Source organism: Pygocentrus nattereri, chromosome 9, assembly GCF_015220715.1.
Source record: "Pygocentrus nattereri isolate fPygNat1 chromosome 9, fPygNat1.pri, whole genome shotgun sequence".
NCBI lineage: Eukaryota > Metazoa > Chordata > Actinopteri > Characiformes > Serrasalmidae > Pygocentrus > Pygocentrus nattereri.
This window is the reverse complement of record NC_051219.1, coordinates 8759404-8780265: the sequence shown is the minus strand read 5'-3', so window position 1 is coordinate 8780265 and position 20862 is coordinate 8759404. Positions and strand designations below refer to the sequence as shown.

At 42.0% G+C, this 20862-nt stretch overlaps 1 protein-coding gene across 1 annotated transcript in view; it reads left to right on the top strand.

Annotated features, from left to right (window-relative positions):
• LOC108441554 (collagen alpha-1(XXIV) chain) overlaps window positions 1-20862 on the top strand; it is a 160206-nt gene that overhangs the window by 112457 nt on the left and 26887 nt on the right. The window contains exons 32-44 of the mRNA XM_037541463.1: window positions 434-487; window positions 4330-4383; window positions 6161-6214; window positions 9380-9433; window positions 11218-11271; window positions 11354-11461; window positions 12010-12063; window positions 12501-12608; window positions 14694-14747; window positions 17506-17559; window positions 18513-18569; window positions 19713-19766; window positions 20838-20862. The exon at window positions 20838-20862 is cut by the window's right edge and continues 29 nt beyond it. Of these exons, the coding sequence (XP_037397360.1) occupies window positions 434-487; window positions 4330-4383; window positions 6161-6214; window positions 9380-9433; window positions 11218-11271; window positions 11354-11461; window positions 12010-12063; window positions 12501-12608; window positions 14694-14747; window positions 17506-17559; window positions 18513-18569; window positions 19713-19766; window positions 20838-20862 (784 nt within the window). The remainder of the gene's footprint in view (window positions 1-433; window positions 488-4329; window positions 4384-6160; window positions 6215-9379; window positions 9434-11217; window positions 11272-11353; window positions 11462-12009; window positions 12064-12500; window positions 12609-14693; window positions 14748-17505; window positions 17560-18512; window positions 18570-19712; window positions 19767-20837) is intronic.

Genomic DNA, 20862 nt, shown 5'->3' with positions numbered 1-20862 from the left:
TAGTAAAGTTTCAACCCAAAGGTTGATCTGTGGGCCCCTGGCAGCCATGGGGCCCTCAGCATCTGTTGTTGTGACTTTGTAGAGCCAGCATTGCATGAAGTCCAAATGAATTGATCGTTCAGAATGAATCTGTCATGCTGTGAAAACGTTATGATGAAGACTAGTGCCTGTATGGTTTAGGACTCCTGTTCAGAGGACACTTTTATATAGATATTGCTAGAAGATTTAGCAGGAACAGAGATTATGGAGCAGCAATAGGAGTCCACATTCAGATCTCATTCAGAGTGACAGTGCAGGTGGAGTGGGGTAGAAATAGATGACAATCATGCAGTTAAAACTGAAATATATGTGATTGTGTTCTTCTCTGTGTGTGTGTGTGTGTGTGTGTGTGTGTGTGTGTGTGTGTGTGTGTGTGTGTGTGTGTGTTTTGCAGGGTGCTACAGGTCCTCCTGGCAGTACTGGTGAGAAAGGCCCACATGGTGAACCTGTGAGTATTCACGCTCTTGGTCTCATTTCAGATCATTTATTTTAGTTTAATTCAGTTTCAGTTTAGGTTAGTTTCATTTTGCTTCAGTCAGATAAACTGAGCTGCGTTTAGTTCAGTTCATTTTCATTCAAGTCAGATTAATTACATTTTTTAAAATCCAATTCTGTTTCATTCAGTTCAGATTAATTCACTTTCATTTCTTTCCATGTAGTTTAATTGTTTGATATGATTCAGGGAAGTTTAATTTCTTTCAGTTTCATTCAGTTCTGTTTACGTCAGTTTAGTTTTGTTCAATTTCATTAGTTTAGTTTTGTTCAATTTCATTAGTTTAGTTTTGTTCAGTTTCATTTGGTTTCATTTTGTTCAGTTTTGTTTGGTTTAGTTCTATTCAGTTTAATTCAGTTACTTTCACTACAGTCCACTTTAATTCTGTTTTGTTCCATTCAGTTCTGTTCAGTTTAATCTAATTTGTTTCAGTTGGATCCTTTATGTCCTGAACCAAGAATACATTACATTGCTTACATTTTCAGCTGACCGGTCCACTGACCATGGGCCATTCTGTAACCAATATGTGATGGATTTTGTTTAGAGTCAGATAGATTTCCTGAAAGATAACATTCTTTTGGCGTGTACAGAAGACAGATGGATACAAAAGCTTTCACTGTTTCTTATTGAACATCTAAACATAATTTGTCTGAAGTGAAATGTTGTGTTTATGAGTTCAGGCGTTTGATGTGAACTGAATCTGAAAGCTGGGCCAGGCTGGTGGTGTGGAGATGTGAGGAACAGTATGATGCACTGAGCTTTAGCTCCTGCTATTTCCTGTGCTTCAAGTGTGTGTGTTTGGACCAGCTAGTACAAACATGTAATCTGTCTGACAGACCCCCAGCTGAGAAAGGCTGTGTGAAAACACTCTTACTGCCCGGAGCTGTTTGATGTGGCTGCACTGGTTTTCCATTCGTTCACACACACACACACACACACACACACACACACACATATATATATATATATGTGTGTGTGTTATTAATTACAATTTAAACAAGTTATTAATTCAGCTTCAGAAAAAAATGACGCATGTGTCTACACAGAAACCTCAGCATCTAAACATAATATCAGTTTTTTCATTTCATCGTGTGTCAGTTTTTTCACCTCCAAAGTTCAGTCTTAGAAGTTGGTAACATTTTCTGCTTCTTACAATTCAACTAATTCCATTCAGTGGTGCTGAGGTCTGGACTCTGGGGTGGTCAGTCCACTGTTCAGCTTCTTTGTTTGATGTGTCCGTCTCCTTTTCTCAGTGAGGTTCTTCTTGATCAGCTACACATCCTTTCAGACCCACAGCGCTGAGTGGTCTTCTTACAGTGGAAGGATGGACAGAAACACCTGTGGATGTTTTCAGATCTGAAGCAGCTTGATTTTCTCCTCTCTCAGATGAAAGAATACTTTAAGTGCCGTTAATCTGATGAGGACAGTTTTAGTGTCTACCAGGTCTTCCGGGTGGTTGTTAGGAGCCCCATTTTCATCATAGCTTTTAACCAGTTTGTGAGTTCCAGTTTTGGAAACTCCCATTTCCAAAGACTTTCCTTCCTTATGCAAGTAGATAATTTGTATCTGTTCTCTTCAGATGTATCTCCTGGAAAATGAATGACCTGTAGTTAATGACGTTTAAACTGGAGATGAAATAAATAAGGAGTGGTCTCTGAGTTTTGCACAGTATTGTATATATAGACGAGTGACAAAGGAAAAACCTGAGAAGAATGTGTGTCTTTCAGACTGGCGAGTGCATGTACAGCATACATCAAGAGAAAGTACAGGCCTGAACGCTTGACACGTACAGTGAGAGGGTCCGATTGCTCTGGCATTTTGCTAGCATGGTTTGGATCCACTGGTCCCCTTAGAGGGAAGGGTCACTGCAGTTATTCGGACTGATCACTTTTATCCTATGGCGAGTCGTTCCTGTCCTGGAGTGATGTCAATGCGCCCATCCACAGGAAACAAGGGGGTCACTGAGCGGTCTGATGAGTGTGAAAGTGATATAAAACTTAAGGCTTTCACACTGACCAAACCTTTAACCCAAATGAAGACCTATGGGAGATACTGGACTGATGTAATAGTGTTCTCCACCACTGTCGTTAAAACACCAGCTGAAGAAATCTCTTTTGGTAGAACAGGGTTCCATCCCTGCAGTGCAGTTCTGATTGTAAACTCTATACTGAGCCGCACGGAGGCTGTTCTGGCAGCTTGTGGTGGCTCATCACCTTACTAAGGCTACATCCGCATTACCAGGCTGAAGTGGCATAAATCAGATTTTTTGCCCTAAGATCTGACTCAGATCTGATGTTTTCAGGGCCGTGTGGACACACAAATCTGATCTTTTCAAATCTGACCTGAGTCACTTTCATATGTGGTCCTAGATCGGGTACGTATCCGGTTCGTGGTCGTGTGACCTTAATGTGAAGCTCAGATTGGATGTCTTGTGCTTTTTTCCACTGCACGTGACCATCATTCAGTGTTATGATGGCAGCAACGCCGAACAGACGTTAAAGCCTGTAAACGGTGGAAAAGCAGCTCATCTCACCTTTTTCTCCTTCGTCTGGCTCTAATAATGAAGCTGAGAGCTGATCAGAGTTAATGATTTGCACACTCTGTCTGCACGTTCGCACTTTGTACTTTGTGTTCCTTGTTGCACCGTGTCGTTCCTGGAGGAATGTAATTTCTAATTTGTACTTGTACACAGATGGAATGACAATAAAAGCCTCTTGACTTGACTTGATCTTCTCAGCGAAGCTCGTTCTGCTCGTTAGTTTGTGCTGATGATGCAGTGATTCAGTCATGTGATGTTACTGAGTAGGAGGAGCTCATGAGGGTCATTTCAGGACACCAGTTCATCAGATTAATGACAGATTTGAATCAGCTACCTAAACGAGTGTTAACCTTTGTGTCAGCGAGATCAGATTTGAGCAAAAAATCGGATTTGAGAAATGAGGCTTGTAATGTGAACATAGCCAAAAACTAATATTGGTTTTTCCGTGAATTTGAATCAAAATTTCCAATTCCACATAAATAAATTCCTAGGATAAAGTCAAACCACTCAGAGCAGTTTGACCTGAAATGCTTCGTTCTAGATGAACTTGTCAAGTCAAAATTGTTCACAGTGGCGGTGCTAGAATAAATAACGTTTAGCACCTCTGAAGCAAATAGTCACGTGGAATAGTAATAAATACGCTGCGTAGTTCGGTGATAAACGTTTGGCCTGAACCTCATTTTTAAACCCTTTATTGGTGGAGGAACGTGTAGAGTGGTGTAAGTTAAAAGTGTTCATGGAAAGACTTTTTTTAGATTAATCACTATCAGCTTCTCATTTAAAACTTGTGTAGGTTCACTGGTGGTTTTGGATGGTGAATCAAAGGGCTGTATTTGTGTGCTCGTCATTGTGGCCCCTGGTTCTTATCACCACCACTGTGAAGAATTCGGAGCCGGTACGCTTTCCTACACTGAACCATTTCACATCAGACCACTCGGAATGACTGTGTTTACATCTCAGCCGCTGAATTATGTGGAAACTTATCAAAATCGCTGGAATTCCTGTTGAAGGCACATCACGCAGTACCCGTGGTCATTGTTGTGCATGGCCCCCTGTAAGCCAGTAATGTTGCTGCCGTCAGCTGATCCATCCACACTTCACCCAAGGACAATACATAGCAGTCACGTTTATTTGAGTTAGTGCAGTGGGGTAGAACTGTTTATGCTGAGTTATGGGAAACGACTGTGTGCTGGAGTGGCGGGTTATGTAACGATGACCTGAGTTTTACGGGCCGTTTATGTGTGCTGTGATTGGGCAGGGAGCTAAAGGGCCTCCGGGGGAACCAGGACCTGATGGAGAGCAAGGACCTGAGGTAACGCAGTTAAAGCGAATTAGATGGTTTAACCTACACAACTTACTAACGAGATCATTTATCAGATCATGTCACTGAGAAGAATGATGATCAGAATTTACTCCACTTATTAGCATCTCAGACATGATGTACTGGATCGTACACTACTGTTCAAAAGATTGGAATCACTTGTCCTGTTAATAATTGCTGTTATTATCCTACAGCAGGGGTAATTAATTAAAAATCAATAAGGAAAAGAATTTCCTCAAGCAAAGGTCTTGAACATCATAACGTCTAACTTGCATCATGATTCAGTGCCATACACTGTTTACTGAAGTAGCCGAGTAGGTATATCAACATATTATACAGTCAACAACTGACTGTCTGTCAAATAAAGTACAATTCAGTGATATTTCAACAATATTTATTGTCGGTTTTCTCTTTTTAGAGCAGGACATGTGGAATAACTTCCCTCTGACTCACTTTCCTCTCTGACTGCTGTTTCTCTCCTCGTCCCTCCCCTGTGTGGCGTCACTCACTCGAGTCTCAGTGCTCATCGTAATGCACAGATCTGATTGGCTGAGTAGCATCACGTGTCATATTTACAATGCATGTGATTGGTCTGTGAGTCTCCCAGGCCACTAAAGCTACCCTTAAGGCAATAAAGGCTATGCCCATTAAAACAGGACCACCCTATTTAAATGAAATAATTCTCTGTAGTTAATCAGTTGTAGGTCCAGGCCTATTAGTGACTTCTGTCCTATAGTATCCTATTGTAACATCTGCAGTATAGATTGAAATACAGTAAAATATTTTTATGAATTTTTTTTTGGGAACAAGAAATTATTAAATGTTGTTGGTCACCAGTTATCAAACACAGGAAATTCTGAATGTTACTTATATTATAACTTCATTCTGTGACGAAGGGGAGCGATGTTGAGGCGGACGCATGTGTGGAGACAAGCGAGATTTATTATGGGCAAATCTAAAATCAGGGTCAAGACAGTCCAGGTTCACGTAGCCAACACGAAGAGCAGGAGGGACAGACATGACAAGGAACACAGAAGTCCAAGCACTTAACAAAAACTCTTCAAATAATACTTATCAGACAAACATCAGACAAACATCAGACAAACATCAGACAAACATCAGACAAAGACCTGCAAACACACGGGGGAAAACACAGGGCTTAAATACATGAGGGCTAACTAGGGATCACAAGACACAGGTGGAAACACAGGTGGGAACAATCAGAGGCAGTGTAACCAAACAAGGGGCCGGACTGGGATCAAAACAAAAAGCACATGGAAGATCAAAATGTAAACAAAAAGCACATGGAAGATCAAAATGTAAACAAAAAGCACATGGAAGATCAAAATGTAAACAAAAAGCACATGGACCGGAGTGGGAAGGGCCAACTGTGACACATTCTCAATGTCTCAGTCTTTGATGAATTCTCTACAGCTCTGTTTTTCATTCCAGACCAATCTTTTTTTATATATAATCTTATTGTGTCCTACTAATTCGTTGTAGAGTGGAATTATTTTGTAGATTTATCTCTAACAAATTTGGCTTTTATCATTAAAAACATTGATTCCAAACTTTTGAATGGTCATGTATGTTCTCTATTAATATTTATGGGTTAGTAATTAACGTGGTGCTTTCTGATGTTCTTTAATGGATCATATGCTCTTCAGTAACGTTCTAGCCCCATTTTCTGTATCGAAGTCAAAGTTGCAGAACAAACAAACATTTTTATCAGAGACGTTTTTGTCATCTTTCTCTGTTTCTATGACAGGGGCCTCCAGGACCTGAAGGAGAGCAGGGGCCTGCTGGAGAACCTGGGCTGAAGGTGAAAAAACGTTTTCCAAACATTTTCATGTTTGTCCAACCCTTAGTCCAGAGTTATTATTGACAGTTTCCTAAGCATTTCATTTACATGACCTAGTGATTTAAATATACATACATACAGTTATTTAAATGTGCATTGCTCACTTAATTATTATATAATTAATCCATCCATTAATCCGGGCTGATAAATTATCTAACGTATCATCTACAGCACATTCAGAGTCTTTGTAGTTGTTGAGTGTGTCTGCGTTGGTTGTAGTAAAGCGGATCAGCATGTGGAATTGGAGCTACCATATTATGTAAAACAGGTGGTTCTGGTCCTGAAACCGGATTGGCCGATCCATGTTCGAGGCTGCTGTAAAATCAACATACGCGCAGCTATGATGGCCTCATAACAACTAAAACTCTAGTGCTGTTAGTGGAGTAATCACTGAGTGTAGCGCTGCCCACATGGGCCACGGACCGTACTGATGAAGGAAGAACCCGGTTCTGTTTAATCTGAGGATCTGACGGCTTGTTTTCTTAACTAGAACTAAGCTGGTCCGCTAAAACATGGCAAATAGGTTGAACAAGTCCTCCATTAAAACTACATGCTTTTAATTAAAGTGCCTAAACTTTAATTAAACTGGGGGCAGTCGTGGGCTGGAGGTCAGGGAACTGGCCCTGTGACCGGAAAGTTGCCTGTTCGATCCCCAGGGCCGACAGTCCATGACTGAGGTGTCCTTGAGCAAGACACCCAACCCCCGATTGCTCCCTGGGCGCTGTGGATAGGGCTGCCCACTGCTCTGGGCAAGTGTGCTCACTGCTAAATGTCCTAAGTCTAATATTTTAGTCTCATTTGTTTAATGTGGTTCTCTGTATGTACTGTCGGGACTTGTGTGAAAATCGGATGAAGTTCTATGCAGAAATGTAGAAAATTCTAAGGGGTTAATAAACTTTGAAGCACCACTGTACCTCATTTGACAAGCAGTCTGGGCTGGAACGTTCCCTGTAACTTTCGCTTGAATGGGCGGGGCTAAACTGCAGTAGGTTTAACAAGTGGCTCCGTGTAAAGTTGACATTTGTGACATCACAAAATCAAGAAGATAAATACGTAAATAATACAGGCTGGTTTTTCAGCTTAGTTTACCCAAGGGGACTGTAGAGGCTGGTAACTGAACGGCACATTTTGTAATTCGATTTTTTTAACTCTCGAAAAAAGTGAGGAGAAGTCGTTTTTCCAGAATAAGGGTCCTTTCATTTCAAAGAATCTCAGGCAATAACTGCAGCTTCTACAGGATAAGAGTAAGGCTGAGAGCCTTTTTATGAGCCAAAGGAAAGTCCACCATGATACCGTTTATCTGCTCCCCTTTAAAGCCACATGGTCCTGATGGAGGCTCTGAACAGTAAAGCCCTGGAGGAGGTAAAACCTGGTTTGTTTGTGGAAAAGGAATTGCAGTGATGTAATAAAGTTACCATTAGCTGATTCATTTATTTAGTGTTGCATTGGGAACGGCTTACATAACTGAGTTATGGAGGAAATTCAGATGAGTGAAGGTAATTGTTTTCCATGAACCGTTTCAGTAAACTCATCGGACCAGGTTTTATTGCAGCGTTCCCTAAACTGAAATTATGTGAGGAGAGGATATTCATGGGCTGCTGCTGCATTTGATGTGATTTAGGTGGAGAGAAGGTACTCAGCCTTTCACATGCCAGTGAGTCCTACACCACGTATTCCTTGACCGAGGAGTTTCAACTCGCACTGGCTTTGCTTCATTCATATGTGTTCATCACATGCATCACATCGTTCGGTAATTAACTGTGTTCGGTTCTATTGTTATGGAAACGTGTGGCATTTTTCAGAGCATAAAAAATAACCTGCAGTAGTGAACACAGGGTCACATCCACATCACATCACTTTAGGTCAGGGATCTGCAACACACAGCCCCGGAGCCGCATGCAGCTCTTTTGCTGCCCTGTCGTGGCTCCACAGCAGAATCAGATCAGTAGGTAATAATAAAATAATCCTCCTCTACAGTAAAATAAAGCTCTGCTGATCCTTCAACACAGTTTAACAGTAAATGGTCTTAAACGCTGGAGTTAATGTAGAACTGCTGATTCACCCTTTAACCCTGAAGATCAGCACACAGACTGGTGGTCACCATAGCAACACAGACAACAGTCTGGCCTGGCTAGTAACTAACGAAAAGGCAAAGAGAGAGATTTAAGACGACCATCGATAATTTGGAGACTGACGGACTTATACTCACTCCAGCTGGTTTCCTGATACGTTTAATCTCCAGCGAGAAACTGTCAAACACTAAAGTCCCGAAGCTGAAGTCAGCTTCTTATTCAGGTTTTCCTGTTCCACCTTAAATGCTGCAACATAGATAGCTACATTCTTTTCATTTAAGGTGGAATGGGAGAGTTCAAACAAGAAGCTGGCGAATGAAAAGCTGACTTCAGTTGAGAGACATTTCACAAGAAACTAATCCACTTATGGAAAAGTTTCCTGCCGGAGATGCGAGAAAACCGGCTAATAGCTCATCTAAGGCTTAAAGCAGAGCGAAGTAAGTGTGTTTACGTTCATGTTATATTTTTATTTATCCTGGTTTTTATCCTATTGTGCTGAAAGGACAAAATGGCTCTTCTTAACGTTTGGGTTGCTGACCCCTGCCTTAGGTCAATCACCAAGAGCGTCATTGGTGTTCCCAAGTTTCAAGAATACTTTTCAAGAATAAAAGTACAACCAGCTTGAACTCTCACTCAGAAAAAAGGACGTCTTGTGCATCTTTTATACAGTCATAGACAACACTAGTGAACAGAACGCTCCCGCTCTCTGCGCTGCTACGATTTCAATGTGGTCAGCGTGAACATGCATGTGCCGTAACTCCTCTGGCAGCAGATATAAGCATGTTTGAGAGACCGTAGTCAGAATGGTCTATATGGGACAGGACTGGTTCTATATGGTTTAATAAACTTGCTTATAACCACATATCGAATTAAATGTTTTTTAAGCAGCAGAGTTAAAACGTTGTGACACAGTATGATGTTCTGTTAGCCATAAAAATAGACTAAAGTATGTTGTATCGTCTGTACCCTCGTCTATTATGTAAGTTGGAGATACCAATGTAAAGCGTAGTGATTCCTTCATGTCTTCATTGATGTTCTCTCACTCTCTCTGCAGGGTGAAGTGGGGCCAGTGGGTGCAGAAGGGGAGCAGGGACAGCAAGGCTTAAGGGTAAGTCCTCATTCTTATCCACAGCTAAACCCCACACCTAGTGTTTGGCTGAACTGGACCCTCTGGTGTGTTTGTGTTTATTCCCCCCTGAGCCAGTGGGCCGAGGGGCTCTGCGCTGTTATGTCTGCTCTGCTGTATGGACAACCTCACCGCGAGCCGGCTTCGCTGCTCCCTTCCCTTCTCCCTCACTCAGACAGACTTTGTTCAGCCACTCACACAACCTCCTGTTCTCCTGTTACACCATAATTCACTCAATCCTCATGATTTCATTACGGTGTCTTACTTTATTCACACTAATATCCGTCTCGCATAGCTGATCTTTTCCAGTGCTGTGGCACATTTATTTTTGTAATTGAGGAAAAACACTCAGTGGGATTTTAGTTACAAAGAAGGGGGTTTCATTAGGCTGGAGATCCACACACACGCTTTCAGCATCCAAGCGGTGGGTCGCTGTACGGCCAACAATGTGGGTTTCGTGTGTGTGTTGTTTGTGTGTTTTATTGTTCTGGGACATCCCTCCAGTTTTTAATAAGAAATATTTGTAATAACTGAAGTAAATCTGAAATAGTTTTAATGCGCAAATAGACAAAGAAAGGAAAAGAAGCCACGTATAGACAGAGCTCTGTCAATATTTTTCCCTAATGCTCCACAGGCCCAGAAAAACAGTGCTGAGTTTATACAGAGCTAATGTTGGCTTCTCATTCGCCAGATTCCTGTTAAAAGTTTCCATTCCACCTTAAGTGTGGCGTTAGTTACATTCTGGCACCTGTACGTTAGGCTAATGTGAACCTCAAAACGTTTGCCATTGCTGTATGTCTACTGCCTCAAAACACAGTGCCAACTACTTTGGCGGGAGGCGATCGAGCGACGGCTGTTATCTTTTTTATTTGAAACATCTCTGACTCGGGATGTTGTTGGCATGTTTTGCACATTTATACGTCGTGTTATCTGCTCTTATTTGCATCATACTGGTATAACAGTTATGACAGAACTCATACACGAGTTTCAACCGGAGTACTGCCACTCAGCACTGTCTTATGGGTTGGTCAGACACTAGAGGGCGCACTTGAGCGAGTCTGAAATTAATGAGTTCCTACGGAGCTTTCGTGCAAAACTGTAACTTGTAAAAGGTTACTAAATTTTATACAGACAAGCAAACTTGTTTTCTCGACATAGAAGCGCACTTGATATTTGAATACTGTTGTGAAACCGCTTTACTCAAACCTATTTACTGAGTGTCTGGTAAGTTTCATTGCTTTCAACAATCTATTGCAGTCTATTCTTCCACTTACACATTAGTTTCGCTCCATTCACTCCCATTCTCTGAAGACTTAGTAGTGCCTGCTGGCATTTTACCGTCAGGTTTTGGTGCAACGAGAGAAATAGGAAGTGGCCAGGGTTTGGTAACACATCGAATCTGCCAAAAGGAAGCAGCATTATTACTGCCAGAATTTCAGCTCCTCAGCATTGAGGAAGCCGTTACATGCAGAGAATCTAAGCATTTGCATTCAGACAACAATTCAGATCATCAGCAGTTTATTTCTGATGTCAGAGACATTAGTTTACATAAAGCAGTAGCTGAAGTCAGAAGTAATTTACTATGCATTTATTTACCTTCTCAAAATAGTAGTTAATAGTAGGTCATGTTCTCTGTAGAGAAGGTGTTACGTTAATTTCACTTAACTGGAGCTGAAGTTGTGAAGCCTCCCAAATGTTCCTTATTAACTTTAACTAAGTTTCTGAACTGTTTCTGAATCATTTGTCCTGCAATATTCGTCTCTCAGGGACCACCAGGTCCAACGGGAGAAGACGGACCTCAAGGAAAGGATGGCCCAAAGGTCAGTAATCATCACCTTGATTCATGTAATCATGATCATTATGCTCATGTTACATGCTGACCTCGCTCCCATCCCACCTCAGGGGGAACCAGGTGACCGTGGACCAGTGGGAGAGCCTGGAGAAAGAGGAGAGATCGGTGACTCTGGACCTCCAGGACCTCCCGGAGAGAATGGTGTAAAAGGATTTCCGGTTAGTGTGTGATGAAGCATTTATCTGTATGAGAGAGACTGAATGCTGGGATATATACTGATGTCTGCTCTTCTATATCGGTATTGGTGTCACACAAGTTTTAGTGATGCTTAATAGGTAACAAAAACATAATTAACGGCACTCTTTCTCATTTAATGGGTTTCCTTCAGGTTGTTTATACAGTTGAATCTGAATATACTTAAAAATGACATATTAAGTTTATCATGATGTTGTATTTTATCAGTGCTTTTAGTTTGAGAGCTGGTTTATCATCCTCTTATGAGATTTTACCTGTTAACTGATGCATTAAATGTAAGACTTCACTGTATGTATTATGAAAAACATACAAATGATCGATGCATTCCGGAATTTATAAACTCATCTTTCAGTGTTCCTGTTCTGGAAACACGGTTGCATAATGCCGGTTGGCTCTTGTCATAACAATACATTAGATTGAACTTGCCTGTGCTTGCTTTGGATAAAGGTGTCTGCCAAATGAATACATGCAAATGTAGTTTTAGTAGCAAACATGTGTATCTCTCCATTAGGGACCAGAAGGAAAACAAGGGCTGCCTGGCAGCCGCGGCCGGCATGGAAAGAAGGTAAGAGACTGTTTTGTGAAGATCAGCCAGGTTCTTCAACACTGCCAACTCAGATTATATACACAAAGCATAGAAAAGCCCAGTCCATGATTGTTATTGCATAGGTAGTCATGGCAACATACACAAGTTAATTGACATGTTTACAGGTAGTAATAAAATTTCAAAAGGTAGTAGATTTCTAATATTTAGAGAAATAAACAGAAAAAGAATGGCCCTTGAACTGCACCCTGTTGTACTCCAAAAGGGGTCTGCTGAAGAACAAAAAATCATTTCCACATAAATAGATGATATTACATCGATCTAGTTTATCTTTCGGTTTACTAACTTTTGGAGTTGTTGATGTAACATCTTTTATTTATGAGGGAATTACGTACGTATTTTAATAAAAACACAGTGCATCACTTTTTAAAGCTTGTGTTGATGTTGCTTTGTGTCAGGGTGAGCGAGGCGCCCCGGGTCAGCCGGGTGAACCGGGATCTCCCGGGGAAATTGGGCAGACTGGCGAGAGAGGACTGAAAGGAGCTCGTGGGACCAGAGGACCACAAGTGAGCACCTTCATTTTAACTCTTATCTCACTAGAAAAAGTCTTTATTGGCACAGAAAAATGTTGGAAAACAAGAGAAAGCGACGGCTGGGAAAGCAGAAGACGTTACTAACTCCACATCGAGCTTATCAACAATAACATGAGAGATGGGAAACAAAATAGTGTAGCATAGTATGTGCAAACGTTAGAGCATATATAGCAGAATACAGTGAATATTGATTAGTCTGGGGCCAATAATTGGTAATTGATTGTTTAAATAAGTGCTGATGTTGTGTGAATGATCCTTTGTACAATCCTTCTGATCTATGGTTTGTTCAAAAATGTATACAATAGAAAAGACTGCACCTAATTGTAGGCTGTACAGACATGCATATGTACGCTGAAAGCCACTCGGAAAGATTCTAACATAGATTTTCAGTTCGGCCAAGAACTCTGAGGTGCATGTAAATGAAACAACAAAACTCCAGTTCATGAAATCTGCGCTGTTGTATAGAGTAAAACGGACGGAATGAGCACGGAGAAGCGCTTGATGTTAACAGTGTTATGTGCAGTCTGAGCGATATTATAGTTCATGCTATAAATGCTAGGATAACACAGGAAGGTGCAAGTATAAGGTAAGCTCCGTAATTCTCACATGTGCTACGTTCACTGATCATCGTCTGTTTAAGTGTACATTACCATCCAAGCTCAATATCGAGTGTTTGCATGTACTCAAAAAACCTTTTCACTTTTTTTTACTTTCCTTATTATGTTTAAGTTATAATACCTTTACTACTACTAAAGCATCTATTTCAAGAAAGTAAACATTTACTTAGTTCTATGTTACTAATTAATATTACAGAGTCACAAATTCTTTTCTTTTCTCAAATTCCTTTTTTTTTTCTTTTCAGTTTTATTCTGTTACATTGGTAAGTTGGGAGAGCATCAAAAACAGAAAAAGCTAGTCTAGCCTACTTCAGCTTCTATGCTGACGGTTGCTGGGTGTACACAGAGGAGTGTGTATTTAGGCTACTCTACCCACCTCTGGTATTAAAATATGGGTAAATATGACACAAATATAGCAGCTCTCCAGCTCTCTTCATCTTAATCAGCCGTTATGCCATTTTTCCTCTCTCACCCTTTTGTTTCTCCAACTTTACTCTGCTGTTCTCAGCAACTACAGTTATGTTCTCTCATTAGCAGCAGATCTGAGAAGTGAATTTGCCTGTTAATTAAAAAAGTTAATTAAGTTACTGCTGTTAAATTGTAGAAAAGCCAGAAAAAGAAAGAGGGATTTGTTGCAGGCTGGAGCGAAATATCTTGGCCGGCTTTATTAAAATACTCTCCTAATGAATGCTGTCCTTTACTTGGCAGTGAAGTGCAGTAGCAGTTGTCCCAGGCTGTCTTGCAGGCCATTACACTTGACTTGACGGGAGGAAAGCCAGAGCTTTAGACACAACAGTCCTACTGACCTTTGGCTGTTAAAATCCAGCCAGTCTAAACATTAATGGTGTTGGGACTGGAATCAAAGGCTCCTAATGGGGTATTAGGCCTTTCTTTTCCTCAGTAAATCCACTAAGCGTTGGTGCCCAGACCAGGTGTTAATCCTGTACACAGTGCTTAACCACCCACCTCTCCAGTGGCCTGAGGACAGTCCATGTGAGACGGGCTGGGGACAAACAGCAGGGCTCAATGATATGAAAATATGAAAAATCGTATTGTTAATATATTGTTATATATTGTGATTGCTGTATATCTTGAAACAGAGATGGGGCAGATATTGACCGACGCCTCAGCCAAGATTAGCCCACGACTGCATCACCACATAAAAATAATGGGTTAGATCTTAGTTTGGATAGTATGAACCTAACCTAATTGCTAATCTAGCAAAATTGTAAAACACTTGGTTTTAGAAACAAACAAGATATTTTTCCATCCATTTTTTTCTGTGAAGCTGTTCTGAGATGATGTATAGGAGGAATTTCCAAATGCGTGTGGCGCCCAAGAGACCTGAGCTGACTACACGCTGTTTTTAACAGATCTGTTCAGGTGGCAGTGAAGAGCTCGGAGCCGAATACAAACACTGTGTTTTGTCCATTACTTTCAGGGTCAACCAGGAGTTATGGGGCCACAGGGGGAGGCAGGAATGGAAGGGTACACTGTGAGTTACACACACACACACACACACACACACACACACACACACACACAAACACACACACACTCACCGTTAAACATTTATTCTCTCCATTCACATGAAGAGCCTGAGGGAGTTCCTGTGCTGCAGATTGATAAAACAGAGACGCTCAAAAACAGAAAAACATTTTTCTCCGTAATTCATAGCAAACACACCATCATCATCAGCAGCAGTCCATCAGCAGGCCCACAGAGCACACACACACACACACACACACATAAACACACCCTGACACACACTGCTCCAGCCGTAGACTCTTCATACATCACCCTCAAATAAGGAAGCTTCATCCTCGGAAGCTTCAGCCTCAGTGAGAAAGTGTCGCAGTCTGGCTCTTGGCTCTGGAAGGTATGAAGGGAGTTCTTTACAACTTATCCTGTTACACCTTGGCCTCTGTCTGGGTTTATGTAGTACTCTTGCTGTTTCATAGCAATTTCAGTGATTTAAGCCAATCCAGAAGCCAGTAGGATCAAATGACTTTTGGACAGCCTAGTCCTGTTTATCGCCTGCACAGTCAATAAAATACCTAGTAGCGCGTTGGCTGGGTTTGTCTGTTACTGAGTGGATCTTCGCTGCAAAAATGAATGCGCAGAATGTGGTGGATTCAGGTGTTTATGTTAGGGATGATTCTCAATGTGAAAGTCCTGAAAGTTTGAAAAATTGAGTAGTAAATTTAGGCTTTCAATATGCAGAAGAGCTGCTCTGTAACGTTATACGTTCTCATGTTTAAGAACAGATGACAGTACACTGTACTCCACCTGAGGGCATCGAAGAGCCTATGTTTTATATTTTTTATCTGTTTATTCCAAAGAAGTAAGTTTGAAACTCTACTGAAACAAGCTAAAGGCTACAAGAGGAGAAGCACTGGCGCTGGGTCGCAGATACAAAGCACAGCTGTAGCACATAGAAAGCGTCAGAAAAGTGCTGATAGACACAGAAGTTCAAGTTCATATTATGCTCTACTAATCTTGATTCCACGGAAGAAAACTCAAAGTCTTTCAGTGAATCTCCATTTCAGCTCGCTGTTCAGACTCACGATGAAACACGATGGCATTTCTCAGTTAACAGTTAGCATTTAGACTCTAGTTTGGCATTTAGACTTAGCCTTTCTCCATGTAGTTTCAAGTCCCGTATCGTCTGCTATGGATTTGTGGTGCTCCCAAGAGGAGAGCGGCGCTAAGTGGCGCCAATTTATCAGTTAATGTAGTGTTTTCTGAAAGTCTTAGTAATTCAGGTTTCAAGTTGGACTGAAATGTCCATAGTGTACAGAAATACCATGTAGAAGTGATATAGACCATTTGAAAGCCCTGTTTTTGCCTGAATCTGACAACTTATGTAAATTGTCCAGATTTTTTTTTTTTTTAGCCTCTTTCCCTGAGAAATCACCTCAGTATCTCCAGGATTCGACCTTTCCTGTAAACTAAGTAACCCACAGCCTTGAATATCGACCCCCTGCAATGTAATATGCTGAAAATATCTGTGGTATTTGCCACTTGCTCATACAATCATACAAGCATATGCAAGATTTGTGTGTCTGCGGTCGTCAAATTGCATGTTTTGTTCATTTTCAAGTGAAAATGAGTGAAAACGGCCTCTATAGAGAAACACATCTGCACATGTTAATGTACCCAAACACGTTAAGAGCAGAAGCCCAATATTTCCATATTTATATTCTATAATATACGATTGTCTATCGTATATTCTATATATGTTCAGACTGACATCCTCAGGGAGGATAGGAAATGGAAATTAAGCTGCTTTAAGTAACTTAAGTACATTTCAGCTGCTTCTTTCAAATATGTGGCACCTGTGGAAAGCTGCAATGATCCATTTGCTTCCTGACAGACAGGAACGGAACAGCGTTTGATTGTTTTGCACTCCACTAACTCTGCTACGCACTGTCTGCAGGAACAACGTCATTTTCATGGGAATGGGTGGGGATAAACTACGATAGGCTGGTGGGCAGTCACATTTAAAAGTGTTCGTGGACTGTTTTCGCAGCTTAGTATCCACATATGGGCTTCATGAATTGGCTGCTGAATGTTTTAACAGTGCTACTGAAGTCTACTGAAACAAGCTAAAGGCTACAAGAGGAGAAGCACTGGCGCTGGGTCACAGATACAAAGCACAGCTGTAGCACATAGGAAGCGTCAGAAAAGTGCTGATAGACACAGAAGTTCTTTTCATTTAAAACAACTAAAACCTCTTTCTTAACCTCTTTTATTTGAAGGAAAGCGAGGAAAATCTGCTTTTCCATGATATGGGCCTGTAAAATTCCGCATAGAAGACTTAGTTGCTGACGTTTTAATACACATACATTCACGTCCACGCAGTGCACGTATATCTGCACACACCCATATAGTAGCCTCCTCAGAAGGGCTGTGTATCTAAGCGGTTCGCCTTTGTTGTAGTTACCTGACTCAGAGCACACATACCACAACCGCAGATAAAACAGCCCCGAATGTGGCGTTTAACTGCAGGCTACTGTAACGGAGCCTGATCTTCATTCTTCTGTGTCTTCTTCATTCTTCACCCTGAGCTGCAGGCCCTGCATCTGAAAGGATCACATGCCAGTGGTTGAAGAGACAGCATATACATGTCACGCACACATTCCTGTATGCATAGAAACACACACTACATGCACATGCATGCAACAGCCACTCTCACTCCTGCAGTCCGTTCGCATCCACTCTCTCACACTTTGATTTTTCTCTGACATCAGGGTCACGTTGGCAAGCCTGGGCCACCTGGGCCTCCAGGACCGAAAGGTGAAAAGGTAAGTAACAACCGTCCTGTTACCTGTCTATTTATTACATAATTACATAATTGGTGTGATGAGTGGGAGTGGGCAGGATGAATCCCCTGGGTAGCTTTATTTAGGGGCTTCCAACACTGAAGGTCAGATGTATGTATGAGCACAGGTACAGTGCAGAATGTGCCTTAATGCGGCCACAGTGTGCGCCCACAACCCGTGATGTCACACACTGTGAGGAGCCCCAACCACTGACTGCAGGGTTTACAAGAAGCAGTGAAATAATGATGACATCAACATGTTTATCGTGTTAATAAATGATGTTTTTCCCACCAAAACATTCTCCAGGCATGTTGTTTTACAGGTAAGAAAGGTCAAATGTTGTCGGATCAAAACCTGGTATCTCCAAAAGGGTAACTTTACAGGAGAGGGAAAAAACCTACTTTGCTTTGAATGTAAATCAATGGGACCAGAATTTTTGGGTCATTTCTGTTGGTCCGTTCTTCATTAAACGTACACACAATGTAAAGGACCATGGATACTTTCAAATGAAGTCCAACACTGAAAAAGACAAAAATGGAGATACAAGGTTTTGTTGTGACGCCGGCGATATGTGTGAGGATAAGAAGAGCACTTTCCATTTTGCCGTACAAAGGAAAGTGTGAGGGCAGCAGTCAGTTACGGAATGAATACTGGGCCTCCACTGAAGCTCGATATCAGACAAATCAGAAAAACGTTCCTCAGCTTACAAAGAAAAATCTGGTATGAATTGGAAGTTTACAATCAACTCTTTCCACAGAGTTTCTCCTCCTGTTTTAACGATCTGTCAGTGAAAATGTAGGAAGTGCTTCTCAGTGTAAACTTTGTGGGGGAGCTGGCTGAGCTAACTCAGACAGATTGTGTTATTTCCTCCTCAGCCTCGTTATTGTTTGCCGTGGCATTACATTCTGATTACTTTTGTGCGTTTATTTTCTCAGGGTTACCCAGGAGAGGACAGCAAAACTCCAGGACCCCCGGGGCCCTTAGGTGAACCAGTAGGTCTAGAGCTCCTTACACGTCCTCTTTCTGCCCTCATTACTGGCCAAATCAGTCCTTATACATTTCCTTCTCATTGTACTTGCATGATCAGTCATAATACACCTCCTCTTTCTGCCCACTGACATAACCAGTCATAATTCACCTCCTCCTCTTGCTCTTCGTGCTGATAAAACACATCATGATACTAGAGATGTCACCGGCAAAGGGTTTCTTGAACTAAATAGCCCCAAAAAGATGAGTAAATAAGTAACATAGTCATGGAAAACTGGAGAAATTGGTCGATGTAACTTTACAGCATTTTACGTGTGGGATTGTCGATTTTGGCAGACGTTACCTAAAGCTGCCTAAAGCCCCTCCCTTCCGTCTTCAAAGCCCCACCCCCAAAACATATGAACGTCTGCTGATTGGTCTTTAGTGAAATAGTGAAACTTTTTTAATCCCACCTCCGCATTTAACCCATCCGTGAAGTGAAACACCACATACACACTAGTGAACACACACACACTAGGGGGCAGTGAGCACACTTGTCCGGAGCGGTGGGCAGCCCAATCCACGGCGCCCGGGGAGCAGTTGGAGGGTTCGGTGTCTTGCTCAAGGACACCTCAGTCATGGACTGTTAGCCCTGGGGATCGAAGCGGCGACCTTCTGGTCACAGGGCCAGATCCCTAACCTCCAGCCCACAACTGCCCCAAATGCCTTTAACGCCTGAAATCTGGTGCTGACTGAGCTGTTACTGATTGTCCCAAATGATGACACAAGCAGACGTCACAGAGCCCAGATGTGTTATGCAGAGTAAACACCTGGCTAGCAGATATGCACGTTTAAAAACAGAGGTTCTTAAATGGCTCTTGGCTTGGAATGGCTCCTGGTTCTAGGAAAATCCCCTTGTGTAGAGCCTTTGCATTATGTGCAGGTTCTTTAAACATTTGACTCTTTAAAGAACGACTCATTGAAAGGTCCTTTAAGGAACCAGAAGTACTTCTTTTCTGGTTTTGCTTAAAAGAACCCTATTTGGACTACAGCTCTACGGCTCTACTGACTGGGGCATCTCTACATCATACACCTTTCCTTTATCCTCTCCTCACTGATTCGGCCAATCACAGCGGTTAAAACGGCTCTGTCTGTCTGTGTGTGGGCAGGGTCCTCCGGGCGAGAGAGGAGAGCGGGGAGAACCAGGACATGACGGATATCCAGTGAGTTCCTCTTGTTACAAAGTCATTAGAGCGGTTTGGTGTGAAATGGTTCAGTGTAGAGAAGCTTTACAGTGGTGGTGATGGGAACCAGACGTCTGAAGAGTTTAATGCCTCTAAAAGTTCCCTCTTAGAAAGTTATTACATGAGGTCATTATGAGTCCAGCGACTGATGCCTGGCGCATTGTTTTACTATCGTTTGAGAAGGTTTTGGCTTAAAATGCAGAGACGTGCATGCAGGGCGCTATAAGGCACCTGAGCACTTTGTTTAAAACCATTTGTCTTCTTCTGTCTAAAAACAGCAAAAAGTAACACATTTTGGGGCAACCGTCTAAGCGCTGGTCATCAGTGGGTGGGTATCGTGAGTTCGATCCCTGGTGATGCCACAGCCGTCCGTAGCCGGGAGTCCAAGAGAGCACAACTGGCCTCGCTCTCTGGGTGGGTAGGATGGCCCCCCGTCTCCCCCCATCACTCATCGCGATGCTGGTCAGCGCAGGCGTCTGTTAGCTGACGTAACAGATCTGGTGGTTGGCGCTTTCCTCCGAGCGCCTCTGGTCATTGGACAGATAATTAGCCTTTAAACTCTAATTTTCTCAGATGTATAGCACTGTGTTTTTCAGATGTGCCGCTCTTTACCATTGTCAACATTGTCATTTTGGAGGTAAATATATTTGCATAGTAGACTTTCACATCTTGTTTCTATTACCACCACTGTAAAGAATATAGAGTCAGTAAGTTCAATTTAGTAACACCTGAGTCGTGCCTGAATATCGGACCCTCACTGTTTACCTCATTTTGCTGCTTGTGGAGTTCTGTAATACTCTGAGAGGACGTCCCTTAGTGGTCCTTTATAACAGCTGTCACTGGACGTCCTTCACTTAAACCTCCATTGGAACCTTTTAATCAACACTTTGGCTCGTCTTCAATGCCCAGATTAACCGGAGTCAAATATGAAGCAGGATATTAGAGTCAGCCTCAGTTACAGGCTGATTAAAGTGGTCTTTTTATCCTCCTCCTGTAAAGTAGCCAAGATCTGAGTGGGCTTTTCGGTATTAATGTGTCTTTGTGTTTCAGGGTCACATTGGGGTCCCTGGTGCTC